The 25,802-nt window shown below is 37.5% G+C and overlaps 1 protein-coding gene across 1 annotated transcript in view; it reads left to right on the plus strand.

Moving 5' to 3' along the window:
* The window catches only part of ERMP1 (endoplasmic reticulum metallopeptidase 1), a 44,546-nt gene extending 20,270 nt beyond the window's left edge, over positions 1-24,276 (plus strand). Inside the window, exons 6-15 of the mRNA XM_072597142.1 lie at positions 2,480-2,572; positions 4,784-4,996; positions 6,982-7,202; positions 10,918-11,092; positions 12,960-13,150; positions 16,700-16,852; positions 17,978-18,180; positions 18,897-19,012; positions 19,632-19,795; positions 20,909-24,276. Coding sequence (XP_072453243.1) covers positions 2,480-2,572; positions 4,784-4,996; positions 6,982-7,202; positions 10,918-11,092; positions 12,960-13,150; positions 16,700-16,852; positions 17,978-18,180; positions 18,897-19,012; positions 19,632-19,795; positions 20,909-21,073 — 1,694 coding nt within the window. The 3' untranslated portion in view covers positions 21,074-24,276. The remainder of the gene's footprint in view (positions 1-2,479; positions 2,573-4,783; positions 4,997-6,981; positions 7,203-10,917; positions 11,093-12,959; positions 13,151-16,699; positions 16,853-17,977; positions 18,181-18,896; positions 19,013-19,631; positions 19,796-20,908) is intronic.
* Positions 24,277-25,802: the final 1,526 nt, after the last annotated feature.

Here is a 25,802-nt window from a genome sequence, read left to right on the forward strand (position 1 = left end):
GTAAATTCTTGTGCCATAATTCTGTATTAATGAAAGCTGCCAGATTTGCCACATTGAATTCAGTCACAATCAGGGTTGGAAGTGAACTTAGAGGTTATCAAGTCCAGCCTTTTGTGTTTATTCTTTGTTCTATGAGGGGGCCATACCTCCAAGTAACAGGGGCACCTATCATTGAGACTATCTAAGACTGACACTTAATCTAGTATCTTGCTTTATGTCCTTGGGAGGGCAAAATAGTCTTAGTATGAATGAAAATTTCCTGAAGCTCTAATTTATTTTATTTTTGTCTTCAGCTTTTATTAGTTAAAACTACAGCATTTTTTTTTAATCGTTTTTATTCTCTGAGGAAGTTTAGAGGAAAACTTAAGAGATCATCTGGCCTGGAAAATTTATATATGTTAAATGATAATGGTTTGTTTAAGTGTACCTTGATGAAAGAGAGATTCCTCAAAGCTATTTGTAAAATCAGTTATTTTAAGTGAATTACACTTCCATTAACATTATTTTGTAGAGGATTAAGGGTAAAAAAAAAGGAAAATTGCATTGAAAATGCCTTCTTTACTTCCATGTTGTTTTATTTCTGTAGCAAAATAGTGGGAAATTAGGGAGCATTCAGACATATATTATTGTCAAGAAATGAGATTGGGATCATAAGGTCATAGGATTTAGAGACAAATAATTGGGTCCCAGACGGGTGAAGCAATTTGCCCAAGGGTGCCCAGGTGGCACATAGGGCCAGCTGATGGCCCAGGGAATAGAACTCTGGGCTGGAGTCAGGAAGATCTGAGTTCAAATCTGACCTTTTACAAGGCACTTTCAAGTTGTGTGATTCTGGGACAAACCAAAATAGTCACTTTACCTCTTTTTTCTCATTTTCTTCATCTGTAAAGACAGCACCTGCTTCTCAGGATTGTTGTGAAGGTCAAAAGAGACAATGATTGTAAAGCACTTAGCAGTGCCTGGTACTCTATGAGTGTTATTGTTGTTATTTTACGTGGATCCAGGATGCAAACCTAAGTCCTATGACTCTAGATCCGGGGTCCTTTCTTGCATTTTGTGCTTCTTGCTAGAGAGTTCATTCTGTGATAGTGTCTAACCAGAGGATGGAGTTTGGAGGATGGACGCTGGGTACTCCAAAGCCCTCATCTGTGTATTGCATAAGTTTATCTTCTCTTGGTAAACCATTGGATGGTCACTTTTGTGCTCAGATGATGTCTATAGTTCCTTTTAGAATTGATTGTCTAATCATAAAAATGTGCATGTTTAGGTTTTTACTAATATTTCCTGAGAAATTTTTATAATTCAGTATATGCATTATAGTCATAACCACTCTTGTGATTAGATCACAGACTCCAGATTTGCTTATACGTAAACTAGTACAGTAATACAAATCATCAGCCTGATTAACCAGATTGTTGAGATTTTAATCATTATAAAATGCTCATCAGTTAGCATCAGCCGTTCAAGCCTTATGGCCTAGTGTGCGTGAGGCACCGTGCTGAGTGGTAGCGGTGCATAGACAAAAATGAGAAGTATTTGCTGTCTGGGGTTACAAGATGTTAATAGCGATAGGCAGCAACTTTCTGTAGTACTTTAAGGTTTGCTAAATGGTTTATAGACAACAAATGTTATCTGATTTGATCCTCACATCAGCGCTAGGAGACAGCTGCTGCTATCATCAAACCGAGGCAGGCAGATTATAAGTGACTTGCCCAGGGTCACATAGTATGTGTCTGAGACTGGTTTTGAAATTGGGTCTTCCTGACTCAAGGTCCAACATTATCCACTGCATCTAATACATGTAAGTCTAGACAAAATGAAGTAATTTTGGATGTGAGGGAGTTAGGTGGGTGAGAGGATTAAGGTTTCTGGTTCTTGGGCTGAGTTTTAAAGAAAAATAGGATTTCCAAGAAGGTGAGGTCAAGAGAGAGTGAATTTCAGGACAGACAATATAGACAAAGACCTAGAGATGGGATATGGAGTATCACACGTGAGGAACAGTAGGGCAGCCAAGAATGGTTAGACAGGTCAGAGGGAGAACTAAGAGGGGTGATGTTGAAAAGAAATCATACTGTTTTTAATCCTTTTATAGTTTTACGTTTCAAATGAGTAAATCAGTCTCACAGTGTGTGAAGGTAATTATAATTTTTTTTTTTTGAGTCAGGCAGCCTGGTATCTTTTGCTTACTTTAGCTAATTTCTGTCTACCCCAAATGAGAAATCTATTGGGTTGTGATACGAATGATAGCTCGTTCTTCAAGGGTCCTTGAAATTTTGTTTATTTCTTCTGTGCCTAAATGAGCAGCTCCTTATACAGAGTGTTTGACACTTGATTTTTAGTTCTGGCCAGGAAGGTGCAATTTTGTGAAATGTGAAATGAATGGATATAAGTGAGGCAGTTCTTTAGAAGTTTAACTTTTATGTACTTAATAAAAATAATATTAACCTGTGTTTTTTATGTTTTCCTTTTCATTTTTTAGGAATAGACTTGGCTTTTATTGAGAATGGCTACATTTATCATACCAGGTATGATACATCAGACAGAATACTTACTGATTCGATTCAGAGAGCAGGTTAGTATTAGATTTTTTTTTTTTTAGTATTAGATTTTTACAAGCAATACATGTAGATATAGTTATTTCCCAAAATTGTTTCCCTTTTAATATTGGAGTAATTTCTTCTGGAGTCACTATGTGGTACTTCTTGAACTCAAGTGTATCTAATGAGACCATAGGCTCTTTGCTTCTAAGACCATTGTTAATGCTGATTTCTACTCCAAAACTATCACCTACCTTTTAGATTCTGGGTTAGTATTGCCCATTATGTCTCTTAGGAACTATATTTTCTATGACTTAGAATCTTTGTAATTTTTTTCAGCTTTTACTTAAAATTTTATCGTACTAAAATATATGTTTGTTTTCTGTGTTACTAATAATGTCGCATGCATAGTCCTTCTGGACTTACGTTTGGGGAGCTGACTAAGCAGGAATCATGCTAGGTGAAAACAAGTATTTCCCAGTATGCACTTTTTATCTACACAGGTAGTTTCCTCTACTCACTAACCAGGCATGTTCCACCTCTGTTGTTTTTTGGAATACAGAATGTATTTTCTTCTAGAAAGAACTTGAGCAGTGGTGACTAGGTGCTTGGGCAGCCTAGAAAAGCCTAACCCTGTAATGTAGCTGAAGGTCATACAGATGATATTATTTCAGCTCTACCTAACCATGAATGAAAAAGCTTATTCTTTGAGAAAGTATTCTGAGTTATTGCTGATAGGTATAAGAATGTTGTTTCACCTGGGAGCCGCAGGTCAGGCCTTCTAATGGGGTTTGTAGGAGCTGTTCTTAAATACCAGTGTTTACATTTGTGTAAGAGAAAGAACTGCGTTTGCCCAAGAGGAATTGAAGCTTCTTCAATCACTTTGTTTTCTGAACTGGTAAACAAAGGACAGTCTATGTATGCCAGTGGGAATACAAGGGTACCTTTATATTGCTTTTGTTTCCTAACAATTAAAAACCTTAAAAAGATTCTGTAGAACAGTTTTATTCCATAGTGCCCCAAGGAGGGAGAGGAGAGACACATTTAGGTCACTTAGTGACTTGATCTTTACTTCTAGATGGAGTCAGGAGCTAAAGTATTAGACAGTAGTTAGGAATAATGATGATAGCCAGCATTTGCATAACACTTTAACGTGTTATACACCTTATCTCTTTTGATCCTTACAGCAGCCTTATGAAGTAGGTATTTTTACAGATGAGGACATTGAGGCTTAGAGAGGTCAAGTGACATGCTCTAGGTCCCACGGCAAAAGTGTCTGAGGCAGGATTTCACTTCAGGTGTTCCTAACTCTTCAGTGCAGTGTTCCCTCTACCATGCCCCATGGCTGCCCATCATAGTATGAGCTTTATCTAGGCATTCTAGGCAGCTCTGCTGGTATACGATAGTAGCAGACATAACTGTTCTCCAAAAGCCAGGGAGGTTGATTTCCTTGTGGGTCACCAGGGAATTGGACTGTCCTAGGATAAGACAGGATGGTGCATTGTGAAGTACAGGTCCTAGCTAGGTTATACTAGAACACTGTAAGGGAAGAGCCACGTGATTGCCTAAGAGTTATGAGGCCCTTCAGATATACCAAGGCAGCCAGTGGAAGTTGGATATTACAGATAGAATAACGGATGAGTAATTCTACCAGTTGGTGAACCCAAGTGAGGTGGACACAGTCAATGTATATTTTTTGCAGCATCCACTTTGGCTGAACTGTGGTAGTGGGCTGCTGTGACAGATTTCGTGGGAGGTGTGACTTTAGAGGGAAGGGAGTGACCAGTGAATGAAGTGAAGATGACAAGGCAAGGAGGATGAGCATGGAAAACCATTTGATGTGTCACTGGTCTTCTTTTTAACACCCAGCATACAGAGTCATCCGTAAAATTGGTGATGGGTGAACAATTCTTTTCTAGCTTTAGATGATATAACTTGGCTAGATGGTGGTCATGGAAATTTTTTGAAGTTGTAGTTCAGAAGATTGGCAGAAATGAAATAAAGGGCAGAATTAGTGGACAGGAAATGGAAGCAGGGGACTTAGATAATATATTTCTGGAAATGTCTGTGAAAAGAAAATGAAAAATAGGAAGAATATGAAGAGAAATACTTCTTTTTTTAACTAAAACATAATTGAAGATCAGTTGACTCCCATAGCTTAATTATTTCTGTTTCAAAGTATGTACAGAATAATTGTATATAGTACATAAAAATGATGGGCTGTTTATGTCTGCTTTTTCCTGTAGGTGACAACATTTTAGCTGTGCTTAAATATTTAACTACGTCTGACAGGCTGGCTTCTTCCTTTGAGTATCGACATGGAAATATGGTCTTTTTTGATGTGCTTGGCTTGTTTGTCATAGCCTATCCAGCTCGTGTTGGATCAATAATTAACTACATGGTGGTAGTATCTGTTGTCCTATATTTGGGCAAAAAATTCTTGAAGCCCAAACAGAAGGGTAAGTCTGTATCTTCACTATAAAAAGAGGGCAATAGAATTTTTATGAGGCAAGTCTTTATCTTTGCATTAAGTTATGGGAAAACTGCATATTGTATGTGATCCTGAGAAAGACTCCCACAAGTAGTCTTATTATTCTACACCCCTGTGTTCATTAGAGCATCTCATAGCTCTCAGATTTGTTGTCTCTTAGTCTGAGTGAGATAGAAATTTATGCATTTTATACACTAAATCAAGAAGTAAGGGTTGCATAATGGTTAGGGTATTGGCCTTTTAATTAAGGAGACTTAGTTTCAATCTTGCCTGTGATCCTAGGATTTTGGGTACTGTGATCAAATCTGTGAACCTAGGAAAGTCAGTTAGCTTCTTTATGGCTCAGGTGACTCCCAAGCTGAGGTAGATGGATAGATAGATAGATAGATGGATGGATGGATGGATGGATGGATGGATGGATGGATGGATGGATGGATAGATGGATAGATGGATAGATGCATCACTGGAAATTTTCTAAATTGACAAAATCACAGTTTCGTATATTCCTGTATGTACTTAGTATTGCACATAAACACCCACCACCCATATAATATGCACACATGTGTATGTTTGTGTAGGATGTATGTGTATATATACACGTATACCCACATGCATGTATGTATACATTTTTTTTACACACATAGACATTAATTAAAGGCAGCTATGAGGCATAGTGGATGGAGTGCTGGGCCTGGAATCAGAGAGACCTGAGTTAAAATTTGGCTTTAGATATTTACTAAGTAACTGTATGACCCAAGGCAAGTCATTCAACCTTCCTCTGCCTTAGTTTCCTCAACTGTTAAATGGGAATAACTGCATACCTCGTGGGGTTGTTGTGAGGATCAGTGAGATAGTATTTGTAAAGTGTTTATTGTAAAGTGCTTAGCATGGTGCCTGGCACATTGGAGGTTATATATAAATTATTATTCCCTTCCCCTCTCCCCCTAGATAGATGGATAGATAGATATGTGTGTGTATATTTTATATATGTCTAATACATCATTATAATATTAGATAGATGATATGTAATCATTAGATATTGAATATTAGATATTGATATTGACTAGATATTGAATCTAATGTTTTAATATTCATATAATAGAAATGTATATTATCTATCTAATATATTGTATATTAGATATGTAATATAATTACATATAAAATGTATAATAATACATAAGGTATATGATATACATACATATTATCTATTTGGTGGGAAAGTAGAAGGGAATAGCCATTCGCATATAGCCTACTTTGTGCTAGGCACTGTATTAAGCACTTTACAATAATATCTTATTGAGTCTTATAACAACTTCAAACCATTATTATCATTTAACAGTTGAAGAAACTGCGGCAAAGGGAGGGTAAGTGACTTGCTCAGGGTCATATAGCTATTAAATGTCTGAATCCATATTTGAGCACAGGTCTTGCTGACTCCAGGCTCAGCCCTCTATCCCACTGTGCTTGATAGCTGCCTTTAATTAACACTATGTATCACACACTTTAGACATGTATACGTGTGGACACGTATACATGTATGTATGTATCTTTTGACTTAGTCTCATGTCGAACAAATCTTTTGCCATAGAATCAAGCAGATACTGAAGATATCTTCAGAAGAGACTCCAGAGGCTATCTAGATTCATTCCACATACACAGGACTGTACATAAACAATTGTGGGCTGACTTATTTAAATGCCCAGCATAATCACACTATTTCATAGGTACCCAGTAAACATTAGTTGATTAATTATTCTCAGTTATCTTTAGAGAAAGTTTTAATAGCTTGAATTGCTCATATTAGTGTCTAATAAATGTCATCAGTAAATCATTTCATTATTTATGACATGGAAGATATTTACTCTTAACTTTTACTACAATAATTTTACCAGTTGGTTATATAGTGAGTTTGCTAAAGTTTGTAATCTAAACTTTTATTTTTCTTTTCTTTAGCTGCTAACTACACAAAGGATTTCTTCTGTGGCCTTGGCATCACACTGATAAGTTGGTTTACCAGCTTAGTTACTGTTCTTATTATAGCGGTGTTTATTTCTCTCATTGGGCAGTCTCTTTCATGGTATAACCACTTCTACGTCTCAGTCTGTCTATATGGGACTGCAGCTGTGGCTAAGATAACACTTGTGCATACACTTGCAAAAAGATTCTATTTTGTGGTAAGTGCTGTAGTTATTTATTGGCTCGCTTTCTTCTACAAGTGAAGAAAAACTGAAATCATAACTGTGATGATGGAGAAGGATTAAACCTAAAAATTTCACTTGACAAATACTGCCTTAGATGTCTTTTCATTGCTATGCTGGAAGTGTTTCCTAAATCAGTGCTTATGTTAAATAAGTTAGGGAGCTTGTAGTATGCTGAACTGCATTACAGTATTTGGTATTCCCATCAGTAAGGCTTTGTTAGCACAGGCTTTTTCTATCTCTTATTTATGTCCTCCTATTTGTATATACAACTCACTCCCCATCAGCCTCTCCCTGTTAGCCTTCTCCTTTATGTAACCAAGAAAAGATGTTTTCTTTATCTGATTATTATCAGTAGAATAGAAATATTGCGAAGCATTTTTCATATTTGGGTAGAGGTACACAGTGTAACATTTTTAGAACCGTTGTCTTAGAATAAGGTTTAAGTTATATTTTTTCAAAAAGTTTTTGGTTTTATTGCATGAATATTTAAAAAAACAACAATCCTATAATGAAGAATCCTTGCCCTGAAGGAGGTGAACTTATTTAAATCAGCCATTTAGCCAGAAGAGTATAGGTCGAAAAATACTAGAACTGAGTATTTGACATATGTACTGTTTCATGTGCCTTTGCTCTCTGTAGATTCCAAGCAATTGAAGGAAACATTTAGCAGTAATTAGATTCCAAAAATTGGTGTTATTGTTAGATAGATTTCTTTTTTTAAATCTTGTTTTTGTTTGGGGTAGATTTTAATTGAGTATACTTTTTTGAGGTAAAACTGGGCAGGCTACTTAACAATATTTTTTTCTGGATGCTTCAAACAAATTGGGAGTCAGGGTATAGGTTAAGCTGGTATCTAAGAAGAAAATTGCTCAGAAGTTCAAGTCATGAAGTTTTGTTTACTCGATCCATTCAGCTCTCTGTCCAAGCCAACTTCAGAGAGGTTTTATGCTCTGTCTTGTCATGGTGCTTACGTTACTGTTTCTAAATTCTTTGTAAAGTTAGAGAGATCTTTGAAGCTTTTCACTTGTAGTCAGTTAAAATTCTAAGTAAATCATCTTTCACGAGAACTCCTCTATCTCAGAGACTATTAGTTTTTCTTCTTTTAAAAACTTTTTAACAAATGAGTTTTGTATTACATCTGTGACTTTTTTCTTTTTGTACCTTGTGACTTTTCTCCATTCATTAATTTGTAAAGATACTTGTTTGCTATTGAAAATAATATCAGTTAAAGGATGATAACTCAGACAACTGAATTGCTTCCTGTTTTCCTTTTGTCTTTGTGTTAATTTCATTAATGCTTTTGAATTTTCCCTTTATAAGCTTTTATCATGCCATGAGTTTGTAGGAGAGCAGCACATTGTTTGTACATTCTGGGTCTTTAGAGGCAGCAGAATGTTCTACTGTCTCTTATGTAGACAATTTCCTATAAGAGAATCCTCTGTACACTATTAGAATTAATATTATTAACTTGAAAATTTTTAAATATAGCTTAATTCTTTTAAAAAAAAAAAGAGCTTGGAAGTTGACTGTATAACTTGAGCCAAATTTTAAATTTGGAAAATTTTCAAAAGTTTATCTAATTTTGGTTGTATGCTTACTCTCAAAGAACTTAAAACTGAGTGGAACTTTAAAACTATCTCATCTAGCCCCATCATTTCACCAGTGAAGGAACTCCTAGGGAGACTGGGGATTTGTCTAAGCTCACCCAGGAAGTAAGTAGGAGATACAGAATTTGAAAACAGATCTTCCTACACAGTGAGAGAACGTATGGAGTCATGATCTATGATTGCTCAGCTGTCTGTTCTTCTTGAGTTTGCTGAAGTGGTGCCCCTCTGGCAGTCATTTCTGGTGACATGTACACTAAGAGTTTTCTCAAGAGCTGTATTCAACTTTAGGATTGAGTGAGAAGGGCCCCAGTGGTATTAATGTAAAGTCTTATGTTTTCATAATATGTGTATACAGATTGTGTACATTCATTCTCAGAAATTTCTAATTGAGATTTTATTATTGTTACTTATAAAATTGTTTTTTGATTTTTTCCTGTTCCTTTTTTTCCTGTTTTTATTGGTCCAGATTCCCTATACAGGAATGTATGACAGAGACAGCCGTGTTAAGGAGGGGGTGAAGGGAGATGGTGAGGGCTTTAGAAGTGCTTGTGTTTGGTCACGGTTTGGATGATTACTTCACTGTACGTTTCACCTGTGAGTTAGATTTGGTGAAGATGAAGTTAGAAATCAGTACGCAAATTGGATGGAATTAATTTATGGTGAAGTACAGGGCCGTGTCCTTTGAACTTCTAGAATGGGAATCTGTCTTAGTGTATTTCCTTCAGTGTGAACTTCTCTATTTTTGGGGCTGTGTGTGTGTTTGTTCTCACACATAAATGATATAGTGCCTTGTATATAGTAGGTGCCTAACAAGTACTTGTTGAATTGAATTATTGAATTGACTGCCAACTTTTAGACCACTTAAATAGAGAAAGGGGAGAATAACTGAAACTGCTGGGGGAACAGAATGGCTTTGGTATTGGTAATTAGTTGTTATTTTCATGTGATGTCAGAAAGATCTATTTTGGAAGGCAGGATCCACTGAACCCAAGGTACATATTGTAGTGATTGTGGGAGCAGTACTTTTATCTGAGTTGTCTTTGTGTCTAGAAGAATTATGCTCTTCTGCTCCTTTCCATTCCTCTTTTACCTTCCTGTTGGGGTGGTAGGAGGAGCCTGGTACAGTGTGATGTAGGCAGAGCCCATGTGAGCTTTCTGTTCTGAAGAGCGAGATGAAAAGGGAAATTATAAAGGTGTTCATTTTTTTAATGAGACCCGGGCCCCCATTTTAAATGTATATTATTAGTATTCTACTACTGGTGCTGCTCCTACTCCAAGTCTCTCTTCGTGGAGGAGAGGATCCTGTGAGGGCCTGTGTAGTCAGATACAGATACTACATTGTCAGATTAGTCTTCGTGTGTGGTGAGAGGCAGTTGAAAGATATGTGTGTATATATATATATATATATATATATATATATATATATATATATATATATATATGTATGTATGTACACACACACACATATATGTGTATATATATGTATGCACACATATGTATGTATATATATATGTAAGTATTATAGTTAGTAAAAACAAAAGGTGTTAAAAAAACAGATTAGCATGGAGGCAGTGTGATCGAATGGGCTCAGAATTGGGAGACCTGAGTTTAGTCCTTGTCTCTGATAATTTATTAACTGTGTCTCCCTAGGCAAATCATTTAATCTCTCTGCCTCAGTTATCTCAAATGTAAAATGTGTAGACTAATATTACTTCACAGGGTGATTGTAGGGGAAGCATTTTGTAAAACTTAAAGCATTCTATAAATGTGAACTAGTTATTTAGAATAGTTAATTAGTTGCAGAAGAAGTGTGGCTTTAGGTGGAATAATGTTTTAGGGTTCCATAGGAAAAAATGTCATAACAACCCATCAGCTCAACAGTGTTTCAGTAGGGTTTCACAACTTTGGTTTAGTTATAAGGTGTTACTGATACTGCAGAACAGTAATAATTAGGAATTCTTTGCCAGGGTATGCTGCCTAGGAGAAGTCGCTTTATTAGTGTTAACTTAAAAGGATACTGAAGTGATTACATTAAATTGAAAAAGCAAACTGTCCAATGAAAATTTCTGTTTTTCTTTCAGCACACAAGTGACCAACACCTGGGACAGGTGTTTTTTGACATCTCGCTCTTTGTGCACTGTGCTTCTCTTCTTTTGCTCACTTCCCAAGGCCTGTGTTCTGCATTTATTAGTGCTATCTGGGTGGTGTTTCCGCTACTCACAAAGCTGCTTGTCAATAAGGAATTCAAGCGAAATGGTAAGAAATTTTTTCATACAGTTGTAGGGGAGAAATTTCCCTTAATTGTAAATTAACTCCAGATAGGTATCTTGGGCTTGCTTTCTCACCTTGATCTGTGCTGTGTAGAGTGTTTGTGTTCTAAGTGCCAGCCTGTTTTATTACAGTAGTTCTCTAGGTTAGTGTTGATAGAAGACAGTCCCATCTATTTGCCTATTTCTTATTCTGTTAGACTTTTGCAATAATCTAAGTAAAAAATGATAAAAATATACCCGTGGTTCTAGCAGATGTAGGTGAGTGACTTCTAACATTAAAAGTTGAAATACTGAATCTTAGACATGATTAGGCTCATCTAGCTTTGGGGATGAGCTTTCTAGAATAGTGCCTCTTATCCCTTCCACAGGGGAGTCTGTTTTTTCTTTAACAAAGGACATGGTAATTACCACCGGCTAGTTGTCTTCCCCTCTACTTTTCCCTTCAAAATGGGGGAGGTCAGTATGGCATAGGAAGAGACTTGTCAGGACTTGGTGAATAAGTAACTCACTGTCTCTTACAGACTCTGGTAGTCTCCTTGATTTGACTCTGTTGGGAGTTTGTTGAATTTTCAGGACTTGCCTCCTGGACCCACATTCTGGCTGTTGCTAGGAGGTTCTGCTTAGTCTGTCAGGCAGTAGGCTCTTTCGTTTCCATGACCTCTCTGTTACCTTCACTTGAGTTTTTCTAAAATGTTAAAAATATTTAAACTTTAGGTACTTTGCCACTCTGTCTCTAGAGAGCCACAGTTAGGCTGCAGATCCTAGGAGCAGGTGGATCCCCAGCCTTATCTGAAGTTAATGATCAGACAGCAAAATGAAGAGCACCCCTTGAAGTCTCCCATGCCATGTTCTTTCTTCTCAGCCCCTTCAGGCTGATCACAAACAAAAACGTATCTAAAGAATGATCTAAAGAATGTTGGGAAGTAGCTTATGTGTGATGGCCTACTAAAATGTGCTCCTCAGCTTTTCTCCAGTTTAATCCAGTATACATTTATTGAATAGCTTGCTGTTTACAAGAGATTCAGCTAGATGACTAAAGGAAAACCAGTACCTGGTCCTCATCATGCTTACATGCTTTTGGGGAGATACAGAACATGAACAGGTATTGCCTTTCCATGATAATTTAAAGAAAGAGGAGGAAATTAGAATGGACTTCCCTTAGTAGATGGATGGCACATGAACTGAGCCCTGGGAAGGAAGTATCTTCCTTTTATTTTTTTGTCGTGGCTCAGTGAATCTGCTTTTGTCTACCTATACTCCAGTTGTACCTCTGGTGTCTTGCTCATCTTGGCTTCTGTCACTTGGATTCTCCCTTTGGCTGACCTGGATCATTTCTGTCCTTTTAGACCTGGTATCTGTTACCCCTATAACATCCTGATAGAAATCTAAACTTTCTCTTCTGTACAGTATAATTCCTTGTCTTTCTTCAAGATTCAGTTCAGATGCCATCTTTTCTGTGAAGCCTTCCTTAATGCCATCCCCTTCATTCCTGCCTCCTCCCCTCCTTGTAAATAATCCCTCCCTCCTCCGCTTTTGTTGCCCATGCTTGGTTACCACGTTGGAGCCCTTCCCCCAGTGGAATGGAAGTTTTCTCTTTTATCTGGCTTCAACAAACATGTGTATTACATACACACATATATTTTATATATGCTATTATATCACAGTTGTGCTGCCTTATGCCCCATTTAAAGTTTCACAAGGATGACAGTAATATTAAACATTCTTCCTCTAAATGTTTAAGGAATTAGTAGATATCCTATAATTGCTCTTCAGATTTATGGTGATGATTTAAAATCTAGATCTGATTTCAGGACAGACTGTAAACTTTTTTTTTCTTTCCTCTGTCTTAACAGGTGCCAAAGGAAGATTTATCATGATTTACCTTCTGGGCATGTTTATTCCTTATCTTTATGCACTGTACCTTATTTGGGCAGTGTTTGAAATGTTTACACCCATTTTAGGAAGAAGTGGTTCAGAAATCCCACCTGATGTTGTGTTGGCTTCCATTCTGGCGCTCTGTGCAATGATTTTGTCTTCCTATTTCGTAAGAAAAATTTTAGTTTTTGTTTGCAATAGCAAATTTTGCCAAGTGCCAGTTTGTGGTAGATGTGGTAGTACCAGGTCATGTTTATATTTTAGTGATTGGAGAGGATGTATTAAAGGGACAAATAGTGACATAAGTATAGTTGAATGAAAACTCTGTGGGCTACGTGACCTAAGCAAAGTATCTAATTTTGACCCTGGTCTCTACTACAAATTCTTTCTAAATTGTCTTTGTTAAATTCTGCTGTGAGATTGTGGAAGCTTTTGCAGATGATAATTGGGTTCCATCAGTGAAACTCACTTGGAATAGAACCTCTCTGAATGTTTGTTGATATTTTTTCATGAACCTTTAGAATAAACACATAGCATTTAGGTCACATATCACAGCTTGTGCAGGAGAAACAATAATTCATGATCTAGTAATAATTTAGTAGTAGTATCTTCCCTCAGGGTGAATTATTGATCTAAGTAATTGGTCAGTAAGCATTTACTAAAATGAAAGGGTTGAACTCTTTGACCTCTAAAATTGCTTCTGGTTCCAAATCTATGGTCCTGTACGTATTCCCTGATATCTTGTGGAACTCTTCTGCTTTTAGAAAAGAGAAATCAAACATGTTATGATTCATTAAGTTTTTTTAAGAGAGAAAAAGTACCCCTGGGAAGACTTTCTATAATGAAATAGCTATGTAACTTCTTGATGTTGTAGATTATAATTATTTTATATATTCTAGCAATATCAAAGTTAGTTTCTTGTTAACAAAGAAACTTCTCAGAATAATGCCACTTGAAATCTACTGCCTCCTTCAGTGATCTTCTCTTGAAATCCTTGTGGATTTATTAAAATTATTTTCTCAAACCTAACTAAAATCTATTTAAGTAACATTAATTAAAACTTTAGGATTACCACAGTCAAAAGATTTATGTCTGAATTCTGCTATTTGAATGTCTCTGAGTCTCACTTTTCTTCTCTGTAAAATGCGGAACATACTTGCAACTCTGATGATTGCTGTGAAGATTACCAGGAGATGAACATGTGAGCATAGATTAAAACACTTCCGATGTTCTAAGAACTGTGCTAAGTGTTGAGCATGTAGACAGGAAAACCCAGAGAACCCCTGCTCTGAAGGCATTCGCATTCTGATGGCAGAGACAACATACAAAGAAAGTTCAACCTCAGGAATAATGGGAAGGGCCAGATTTCCTAGGAGTGCAATTCTAGGGTGTGAATAAGGTCCCAGGATTCTGAGCTTATATCATTTGATAAGGTGATAGTGCCAGGGGCCTGGAGGATCAAGGAGACAGTAGGAGAGTACACAGTATGGCCTGATCATCCTCCTCACTAAAAGGAATAGGTTTGGTGCAGGAAGGGGGGCGGGATCTGTGACCTCAAGGCCATGTGTGGTCCTGTAGGTCTTCAAGTGCAGCCCTTTGACTGAATCCAAACTTGACAGAACAAATCCTTTTATTAAGGGAGGGGAATTTCCTTTTGTTAAAGGGGATTTGTTTCCTCTGCTGTGTCAGTGTTTGCTGGATTCTCTAAAGGAGGTAGGCATGGTAAACCACAGATGAGCACATTTTACCTCTCAGAAAGCTGAAAGTGGAAACTATTAATTAAACTAGGGTTACTGGTTTTTAATTGTTTCTGTCCTCCTCCTCTTCCCTGGGCCGTGGATAATTCAGATGTCTGAACTGTGGCAACAGATACTGTAGAATGGTGAACCAGTCAAGGATGGGGTAGTGCTAGGCTACCTTACTCAAAATTACCACCCTCTAGCTCAAAGATGGAAAAAAGTCAGTACCTCACAGGAGCCTGACAGCTGGAGAGAAGGTAGATTTTTGTAGTTGTGAATAGAAGTTAGAGGAGAGAAATATTGGAAGGCTGGAATAACTAAGCACTTTTTTCCCTTGCTTGTTCTTTATGTAGTTTATATGTGGACAGAATCGGTAAGACGGGGTCTACTTAGGGCTCCTTACTTCGTACTGGAAATTGAGAAGTATTTGAAACTCTTCTGACAATATTTGTACCTTCAACCTCTACTGCCTCTTCGGCTTTGGGTGGGTCACTGAGGCAGTTAGACTAGAAATCTCCAAGGCCCTTTCCCAGCCTCTGAAATGACTGAGTGCCCTGCCTGAGGACATGAACCCAGGGCCTCCGCCTCCAAATCTCGTCGTCATTCAGCAAGCATTTATTAAATGCCTACTGTGTGCCAGGCGCAGTGCTAAGCAAGTGTTCTTTCTACCACTGTGTGGCATCCACCTCCTAGGATTGACATTCCCTACATTTTATATAGTTTAGGAGGTTCTAGTGATGACATTTCTGCTTAGCCTCGAGTTCTCCAACAGCAGAGAGGGGCTGTTAGCAGTACAGTGCTTGGTCAGCTGTTACCCAGAGGGCAAAAGGCTGACTCTTCCAGGGGTCATTTAAAGCCTTATAGCTCCAGTTTCCTTCCATGTTACTCCCCTTGATACACATGAAGTTACAAATCAACTGGCCGACTTTTTATTTTTTTTTAAATTTCCCTTCCATATTGATTGGATGTTGACAGCTTTAATAGTTACATGACCTTAAGTGAGGCACTTCCCTGGCCTCATTTTCTGATTCTTCTTCTAAGGTCCTTTTAGTTCTCAGTCTGATGGCAGCTGACATTTATATAACGCTTTAAACTTTGTACAGTCTCCTCCCAACTTAGTGACATGTGCATTACAGGTGTTATTGTTAGCACCAGGACTACAGATACAGAAATGCAAGAGAGGTTAAGGGATTTGTTTGTGGTCACACAGCTAGTAAGTGTCTAAAGTGGAATTTGTACCATGGTCTTCTTGACTCCAAGTTCAGCATTATCTTTCAGGCCAGGATGATCTTCCAAATGTCAATTTAGAGCTAGTTTAAGCTTAGCCATTGACAGAATGCCATAAAGCCATGTCATGTAGTCAGTATGTTTTAGGCTGTATTGAATTTAGAAGTTGTGTATAGAAAATAAGCTCTTTGAGGGAAGTCTACAATCTTACTTTACATCCCCATTGCTTCCCACAGTACTAGGCACACAGTAAATACTTACTGTTTATTGACTGATTATTTTTAGAGACTTATTACCAGCCTTGAAGAGATTTAGAGATACCTCTCTTGTAATTTCATGTTGCTACTGCTGCTGTTTTCTTTCTTGTCAGCATAATTGGATATTATTCTTTTTTGGTGCTGTGCCAAGGTAGTATTACAGTGTTATGTTAAAAGAATGAAAGGGGTGCATAAGCATTTGAGAGCATACAGAAAATTCATCCCCTATTTTATCTTCCCCAATACCTGCATGTAAAGCCCAGCAGCATTACGGCTGATGTGGTGGTGTGCACAGCTCTCTGCATGACAAAATCTGATCTGCTGGGATCCCCTCACTGTGTCAAAGAGGTATTGGATAGTGCTGTGTACGAAACTCCTCGTGACTTTATTTTGGTTATGTGGTAGAAAAAGTCTACAGTATGATTCAAGTCAGTATGAGTGCTTTTCCCTGTATCTTTTAACCAGTGTTACCTGTTTTTGTGTTTTGTACTTCAGATTACCTTCATTTATCTTGCCAAAAACACAAAGGTGACGATATTTGCTTTGGCTTCAGTATGTGCAATTACATTCCTTCTTGTTTGCAGTGGTGTCTTCTTTCCATATAGTGCTGATCCTGCTAATCCAAAGCCCAAGAGAGTCTTTCTTCAGGTAAAAACGTGTGTGTGTGTGTGTTTTAAAAAATCTTTTTATTTTAGTTAATACATAAGCTATCAATATATTTATAAATTTTCTTATGATGAATTTAAAGTTGTATTTCTCTAGACTGACAGCAAATCTGAGCTCTCCTAATCTTTGGCAAAATCAGGCTATTTTGTTTAGAAGAATGCTAGTGAAATTGAAGAGTTGACTCTTCTGTAGCATCACATGATAATGGAAACTGATGAATGACATGATCCTTGCACATTGTTTTGATAGTTGGAATCTACTACTCTGAGCTGCTGTAGAATAATACTAGTACTTGATTAGGTTGAGCCTCCTTGTCTTCTTGCCCTTATTGTTTTTGTATTAAATCAGTTTATTTGTTTTCAGTTTTCAACAATCACTTCCATAAGTCTTAAATTTTCTCCCCCTCCCTCCCCAAGATGGTATCCAATCTTACATGGGTTCTACACATACATTCTTATTAAACACATTTTCTCATTAGTTGTTTTGTGTAAAAGAATTAAAATGAATGGGAGAAACCATGAGAAAAACCAAACCAATACCAAACATAATGGAAGAGAAAATAGTCTGCATCATTCTGTGTTCCTGTTCCAAAGTTCTTTCTGCTAAGTCTATCAAAATAGTCCTCGCACACTGTGGCTGTTACTGTGTACAATGTTCTCCTGATTCTGCTCATTTCTTGCCATTATTTTTGATAGAAGTGCTAACAGGTTGTTAAATGAAAGAGAAATAGCAGGGAATTAGCAATCCTGGATAATTCCTAGGTTGTTTAAATGGTCCCTCAGTTATTGACAGTTGGCTGTACTTTATCTTGAAACAAAATAGGAGAGAAAAACTAAAAGTAGGAGGCTCCTGACTAGTGATAAATTGTCATAGGAAATTAGCTTGGGGAGCAAATGAATACATGTGATGTGGAGAAATCTTGTTTTATCATTACCACATTAAAGAACCATTTATGGGAGGTTCAGTTTTGTTTCATTGACTCAAGTTGTCTCAGTACTTAATTGTTTAGGGAGAACTGCATTTTTATTTTTAAAAGTTAGTTGCTGGTGTGATTCTTTATCCTTTTTTATTTTTTTATTAATCAGTGTTCTTAATTTTTCTCTAAAGCATTTAACTAGAACATTTCATGGCTTGGATGGAAGTATAGTGAAGAGAGACTCTGGAATATGGATTAATGGATTTGATTACACTGGAATGTCTCACATCACTCCTCATATCCCTGAGATCAATGACACTATCAGAGCCCCCTGTGAGGAGGCAGCTCCCCTCTGTGGTTTCCCTTGGTATCTTCCAGTGCACTTTTTAATCAGGTTGGTAGGAACATTGTTATTTTTAGGTCCCTTTGTGGATGGAGATTTTCTAATACCTATTAGTGACTCAGAGTTTCATTATTAAGTATTTATGCTGCTGAAGAATCATAAACCCTTTCTACTGTATTTATGTTGTTCAGAATTCTGCTTGTTTTGTGGGATAAAGTTTCTTACTATGGTGGTTTAACTGAGGTTTGTCAACCTCAGCGATTCTTTCTTGGGAAACTTTGGAAAGAGTGGGTTGGCTCAGGAGCCTCTGTCCTGTGAGAAAGCAGTTGAGCAGGAAGCTTCAGTCTCATTTAGCTTGTTTAGGTATTTTAGAAAAATAAGAAAATTTTTTTCTGGAAAGCCTTTGTGTTTTGGGAAAGAAAGCCTGGCCCAAGCCTAGAATTGAAATGAAGTGGGCGGTATAGCAGGGATTGAAGCCTTTTTTGTTAATCTGACTTTTGGTGATATATTTTTGACTAAGTTTAACTAATTCCCTTGGTCTTTCAGGATGTGCTGCTTAGATTCTGTCCCCACAGAGAGAATTAACTGGTTGATATTTTGAAATCACAGTTTATTGCCATAGAAACTGCTACTTTAACATGTACTAGACATCTTCAGTGCTTCAGATGCTGTATTGAAAACAGTAGACATTGTTGCTTCTTCACTTGAGATTCCATAATATGTGAAAAACATTTCTAAAGCTCTCAATATCCTTTTTTTCAAACAAGGAAAAATTGGTATCTTCCTGCACCAGAAGTTTCTCCCAGAAAGCCTGCTCAGTTTAGGCTTATATCCAAAGAGCAAACACCCTGGGAGTCTATGAAGTTAACATTTGAAGTAACAGGTAAGTAAGATGAATCTCTTTCTTTTACTTGTTGTTTTCCTAATCTGATGTTATGATGAGTAAGTTTGGAAAGGTTTATAGTTTCTCCAAAAATAGTTGAGCCTGCTTAGGATCGTCATACTTCAGGTTAACATTTACTACCTTCATTTGAGGACTAGACTTAAATTCAGCCTTTCATTTGGCAGAAGTGGATTTGTTTTATTGATCTCATCCTCTTTTGCTGCTCTTTTCATGGCCTAAAGCCAATTTATGTTCTTCGATCTTTTTGGTAGCTTTATTTACAGGGCTGAACCTAATATGGGAATATTTGTCATTTCTATAATGTGGTGGAGTTGCTCTTTGAATTAAGCAGAAATGCCAAATCATAGGTGATATCTTTCCTTACCAGAACCATAGCATGTTTGGGGGCTGTGCTGAGGCTTGTACATGTCAGTCCTCCCAGAAGCTGAAACTCATTCTCTCTGACTGTTCTGAATTATATAAATATGAACTAGACTTTTGGGGTGAGTTAAAAGATGTTTGGGACTTGAACACTCACGGATGGGTTTGGGCAGGAGAGTGCTGACTTTTACCATTAAATTTTCCTTAATCAATTGAAATTATTCTTTTTATTATATAGGTCCTACTCACATGTCATTCTATGTCCGAACACATGAAGGGTCAACACTTTCCCGATGGTCTCTTGGCAATGGCACACCAGTTACAAGTAAAGGAGGAGATTATTTTGTATTTTATTCTCATGGATTACAGGCTTCTCCCTGGAACTTCTGGATAGATGTGCAGGTGGGAAGAAGAAAATTGATTTTGATTTCCCAGCACTTTGTACTTAAGAAATTTCTCTAATACTGAACTTGTTATTGAACTCAGTGAAGATAAAATGGAGTTCACATGAGGGGTAGTTCCAGAAGGAGGGCAGCTAGGTGGTGCAGTGGATAGAGCACCAGTGCAAGAGTCAGGAGGATCTGAGTTCAAATCTCACCTCAGACATTTGACACTCACTAGCTGTGTGACCTTGGGCAAGTCACTTAACCTCAGTTGCCTCATCCTGGGCCTTCTCCAGTCATCCTGAGGAATATCTAGTCACTGGATTCAGATGGCTCTGGAGGAGAAGTGAGGCTGGTGATCTGCACAGCCCTCCGTCACTCAAAACAAAGTCAAGCGCAAGTCATGTCATCATTTCTCCAATGGCATGGTCTTCTTCGGCAACGAAGGATGAACACACATACACAGTTCCAGAAGGAAAGTGGTACCTCCTTGTGATTAGGCATGACGTTTACAGAATGTATGCATCAGGGTGACTCTGTGAAATGGACTACTTGAACTGGAATTAATTTAAAGCAGAATTAAATCACCCACTACTTAACTTTGTACCTGTTACATACACGTTAGGTGCTCTGGGTGATAGATTTTGTTTGAACTCTGACTTTGACCCAGGTTGAGGAGCTTCACGATAGTAAGTTTCTCCTCTGCCTTTTCGAGGGAACGTAGCACAAGACAGACAACAGCTTGGTTGTAGACTTTACCTTATTCGTTTAAAAATTTATTTTAAAAATTATTTTTAAAACTCTTGCAGCAGGACATCATTGAAAGTATTAGTTTCTCCAAGAGAATAGCTTTTTAAGTTGGCTGCTGACACATACTTGATAACAAAATTCTATTTTTCTTTTTATTTTGGCATGTAAACTGCCCATTTACTGGTTCTCTCACTCATCATCATTCTGCTCATTGGGCTCTTTGACCAGTAAGTAGCTCAGGGGTACAGATATATGCATTTTATTTTCTCTAGTGCCTTCTAATTGAGCAGATTTAAATTGTATTTAGAATGAAATGATACTGATGAGGTCAAGATAAGAGGGACTAAGTGCTAAATGAAATCTACCCCTTTCTTTCTGCCAGGTCTCAGAAGAACATCTTGAAGGAATGGTCACTGTGGCCATAGCTGCCCACTACTTTTCTGGAGAGGACAAGAGGTCTCCCCAGCTGGATGCCTTGAAGGACAGGTTCCCAGACTGGACATTTCCTTCTGGTTGGGTTTGCACCTATGACTTATATGTATTTTAATCTCTGTCATGGCTAGTGCCATACTCCATTCCTGTGTGACATGGAATATTACCTAAGGAAGGTAGTTGGCCTGATTCAGCGGTTATTATTAGGTGCGCTCTGTTGCTTTCAGTTGTTGTATGGAAGCGGAACTCCTCAGAAATTGCGGGGAGAGCCCCTCTTGACAACTAATAGTTTTGCTTTTCCTTGCTTGAGCCAGAAGAGAGGCTGGGAAAAAGCTTCAGGCAGCAGAACCCCAGATGATATATTGGGGTGTGGCCTTTTGATTCTTGAAAATGCCAGGAAGTGAAGCCCATGTGGGTATTGCCATTTGCAAGGGTGTCTCATTTTATGTGACCTTTTGAAAAAACAAAAGGGAAAAAACACTTCCTGTAAACTTTTCCCTCAGGATCATGTAGAAATTAAATGATGTCGAATTAGTGTTAATGGAAGGAAATAGCATTTCTGATTTAAAATCATCGAGCATTTTTTGTTGCTCAGTGAGTAGAACAGCATATGAAGTAGTGACTCTATTTAGAACTGGGCTGTGTAGTGGATTATATGATTGTGTGAAGGGTTGAAACAACAGGTGATCTCTCAAAGTCTCTCTCCAGCTCTAACGAGCTATAATTCTTAAAGAAACTGAAGAGTGCCCATGCATTACTGCACTTGGAACATTCACCAATGTTGGGAATTGCATGCCAGTATCTTGGATCAGCATTGTGTATCTTGGCCTTGGTGTTTTGAATGCCTTACATTCTCCTAGAAATCTGTGTACTTGTTCTTGAATATACCACTTTAGGGAATGGAGAAGCCAGAGTTTCCTTTGGGTTCTCACAGGCCTTTCTTTTCAGAGTACTGATAATACTGGGTCCAGACAGAGACAGAAACAAGATGATCCTGACTTCCTGTGTCAGAGCACTGAGCTGCCCCTTTGGCCTTTTTTTAAAAATGTGGTTGAATATTTTATAAATATTTATTCTGATTTCTTTATTATTTGGGTTATTTCTGCATCTTTTAGATATTTATTTATGCAGAAGATATTGCACTGGGTTCATGTCACATTCTATTGTATGATTATTTCTATAAGCCCATTCCTTTATTGTCTAGCATGACTGGTTTTCCTTGAGTTTGAAGATGTCTTTTAGTGAGATTGGACACCTGAACATATGGTGAAAATGTGATAGTGCCCAGGAATTTGGTATTTGATTTGTGATGTGCTTTTTCATTTTGAAAAAATTTTTTATACAGTTTATAAGTAGCTCTGTAGCAGTAGAAATGCCTTGGGTATGGAGTCCCTATAGCACACAGCTTTTAAGCATATGGATAGTAAATTCTACTAGATTTGCTTTAATTAAAACTAAAAAAGAGGGCACACAAACATACTTATCGAGCTTCAACAAGTACAGAGGACTACAGACTAAAAATTCATATTTTATTAAGATAAAGTAGATGAGGCCCCAACAAATAAGCATCTGCCTCTCAGAAATGAGCATAGTCTATACATCCGATTGAAGTAGGTGTGGGTGGAAAGAGTGATCTGTTTTCACAAGCTGGGGACCACATGATGCTTTGCTCTTAAAACTTTTCTGTAAGTTGCCTAATTTGTGGCTCATTCAAACTAAAGTGAGTCCTGTAGACATCAGACAGCATGACTGCCTGAATACTAGATGCCACAAGGCCTGGCCCTTTGCAGCATTGCTTTCTGGAGGCTTTGCTCTTTCTGAGACACCACACTTGCCATTCATAGCTCACTTCATGGACTCAAGTCTGTGCCTGGCTACCACGAGGCCTTTTGATGACAGTTCATTTCTGATTTTGTGTTTCTGAAGGTTTGAGGTATTTGGGAACAGCTGTGGAGATAATTCTGTCCCACTGTTATGAAAGTGAGATGAACAGAACAGAAATTCTCTAGAAATTGCTAAATAGGTCCAGATTATCTGTTCTTGTGCTTAACCTGAAATCTGCAATAAATGATTAGATTTATTATTAGGAATAGATATACACTGTCCTAGGAAACAAAATCCTATCCCCCTGTTTTTCCTGGATAAGGACGGATGCTGCTGCTGTTCACTTGATGGTAATCATGCTTTTCTTTACTTTTTGGAATATTTGTCCTTTTAAAAAAAATCGTCTTTGTCTAATTGAGTTGATCATTGTGAAGTTTGGCTGTCGTAGGAGTTGGGCTTTCCATCTCGTTAGTACAGAGATACCCACTAGTCCATTAGAATGTTAATGCAAAGATTCCATTTACGCATTACATGCCAGAAATGTTGAAATAAATAAAACACTCAGAGCTATTTAATAAGCACATTGAGCTGTTCTTGTCAGATCAGTGGCATCTGGAATAAAAAAACCCTTTCATATTTTTTAGAGCCTCTTGACAAGATCAGTGACTCATTTTGAAAAAGGTCTTTTAAAATCATAACAAATGCTCTATTTTACGCAGCATTTTAGATGTAACTAGCACAATGTTTGGGGAAAGTGTAAAGAAGGGTGACTTCGTTATTTCTGAATTTTACATTGCGCCTCTGACTTTAAGAATGATCGTCACATGCAGCTTCCTGTTGTCAGTTCAATAAATGTAAATAAGCATGCTGTGAACCTTTAACATGTTTCCACTGAAGCAATAATTGTGTGCATGTTTGAGGAATAGAGAGCCAGCTCGCCGACTCAGGAAGCCTTTATAAAAATAAATATACAGATTGTGTTGTATGTATACGTGCGCACACACATACACACACAAACTGTTGATTTGAGTTGCTTGGTTTGTTTTGGATTATTGAAGATTTACTTGCTGCCTTACGTTACTTAAACTTTTTAACATCCTGCTTTCTTTTTATAGGGAAACATTGTTCAGCCTCTGAAATTCTCTCTCCTTCTCCCTCTTCCCTTTCCCCTCTGTTCAAGAGTTGCGAAAGTCTTTAAAAATCTGTTTTGTTTGTAAAATTGTAATTAAGATGTAATTATGGTTGCTCTTTAAGGTGGATGATGTGACCAAAGAATATAACATTTTAACTGGAATTGGGTATTATGGTAGGACTTCTGCCTTTGATTGAAACTGTACATCTCAATTTCATTGAAATTAAGTCAAGTTATTTTGGAGTTGGTAGTTGCTCAGCTGCAGTGGATTGGAGGGGATTGCTACTGTTAAATCATCAACATTTTAAGTGCTAATAAATTTTTTTAAAATAAAAGGATAGTAAAAATGAGTTGGGCCTTAACTAGTTAGCCATGTTGTATTCCTTTTGTCTTATCTACTCTTGGTGTAGGAACCCTCCCTGCAAGACACAAAGACACACACTTTCACACATACATTCTCTCTCTCTCTCTCACTCACTCTTCCTGTATCTGCTTGGCTTGCTTTGTATTTGGAGGGCTGTGATTTGTTAAAACCCTTGTCTTTGGAAAGTCTGCCAGGCTGATATCCTAAGGAGTCATTTTGACCATATCCCTGTGCTTTACTGAAGACAAAATAGGATGCCATCTATAATAATTTTCCCTCTAAATCTTAAAAAAAAAAAAAACTAAAACAAAAAAACCCCATTAAACTCAAAGTTAATACCTGACTTTTGTTTCCAAACAGAATGCAAAAAATATTTATGTTCATTGGGTACTCTCAAGAAGATGAGATTATTCATGGCCAGCCAATTTCATGCTTTCAGCCTTTAAGAGTTTGGAACCACATAAAAAAATGTGAAAGCTATGCTTTGTTGATCTTATGTGTTTGTAACATGTAAGTATCAGCTAGTTATCAATCTAAAAAGACTGATTGGTTTTAAAGTAATCACATGTTTACAATCAAAATGATTTTGAGTTTGGCAGAGCTAGGACCCCCTTGGGAGAAAATAAATATCACAACGTGTTTGTGCTCAACTCGCTATTTCTGTACACCCTCCATAGGAATTGTGTAGGTTAGGTAATGGTTGGCTATTTGATCATATTCTCTGAGAGTAAGTTTGAGGGTAAGATTTAAAAAGAGTGTGGTACCACCTTCCTAGGAATTATATGAGATTAAGTATTAAGTGCCTATAGTTCATATAATGTGGTGCTTGATATACAGTAATAGCATTATAACTTTTCATTTGATCCTCATAACAACCCTGTGAGATAGGTGCTGTTATTTTCCGCATTTTACAGATGGGGAACTTAGAGTGAGTGAAGTTAAATGATTTGTCTAAGGATTCACACAGCTAATAGATATCTAAGGCAGGATTTGAATCCAGGTCTCCCTGACTCCAAGTGCAGTGCTTTATCCACTCTGCAGCTTGCTGTCCACATACAGAAAAGAAAAGTAACAGTGGTAACCTTTGAGAACCTTATAGGCTAATGGAGTAAATTAATGCAAGTAAATACTATGATAGATTTGGTACATTATAAGCTGGAGTATATTATTACCAGTACAAATTTCAGAAGTGCCCTAGAAAAATTTGAAGGTAGGGAGTGTTCATTTTTGTTTATATTCTATGATAGGCTATAGAATAGACCTTAGAGACCACCTTATTGAGTCTATTTTATAAGTGAGACAGCCCCAGGGGTCAAGGTCATGCAGGTAGGTAAGGGGTTGCAGAATTTGGAATTTGTACCCAAGTACTTTAACTCTTGTTCAGTGTCTCCACCATAGAGGTTTCATTGAAGAGGTAGCAGTGTTTAGCATTCTGTTTGGTATGTCGGGGAAAGATGAGGACTAAGTTTCTGCCACTGGGGATGACTCATACTGAATAAGAGAATAGTCCAGTCCAGTTCAGTT

This window comes from Notamacropus eugenii, chromosome 1, assembly GCF_028372415.1.
Source record: "Notamacropus eugenii isolate mMacEug1 chromosome 1, mMacEug1.pri_v2, whole genome shotgun sequence".
Taxonomy (NCBI): domain Eukaryota; kingdom Metazoa; phylum Chordata; class Mammalia; order Diprotodontia; family Macropodidae; genus Notamacropus; species Notamacropus eugenii.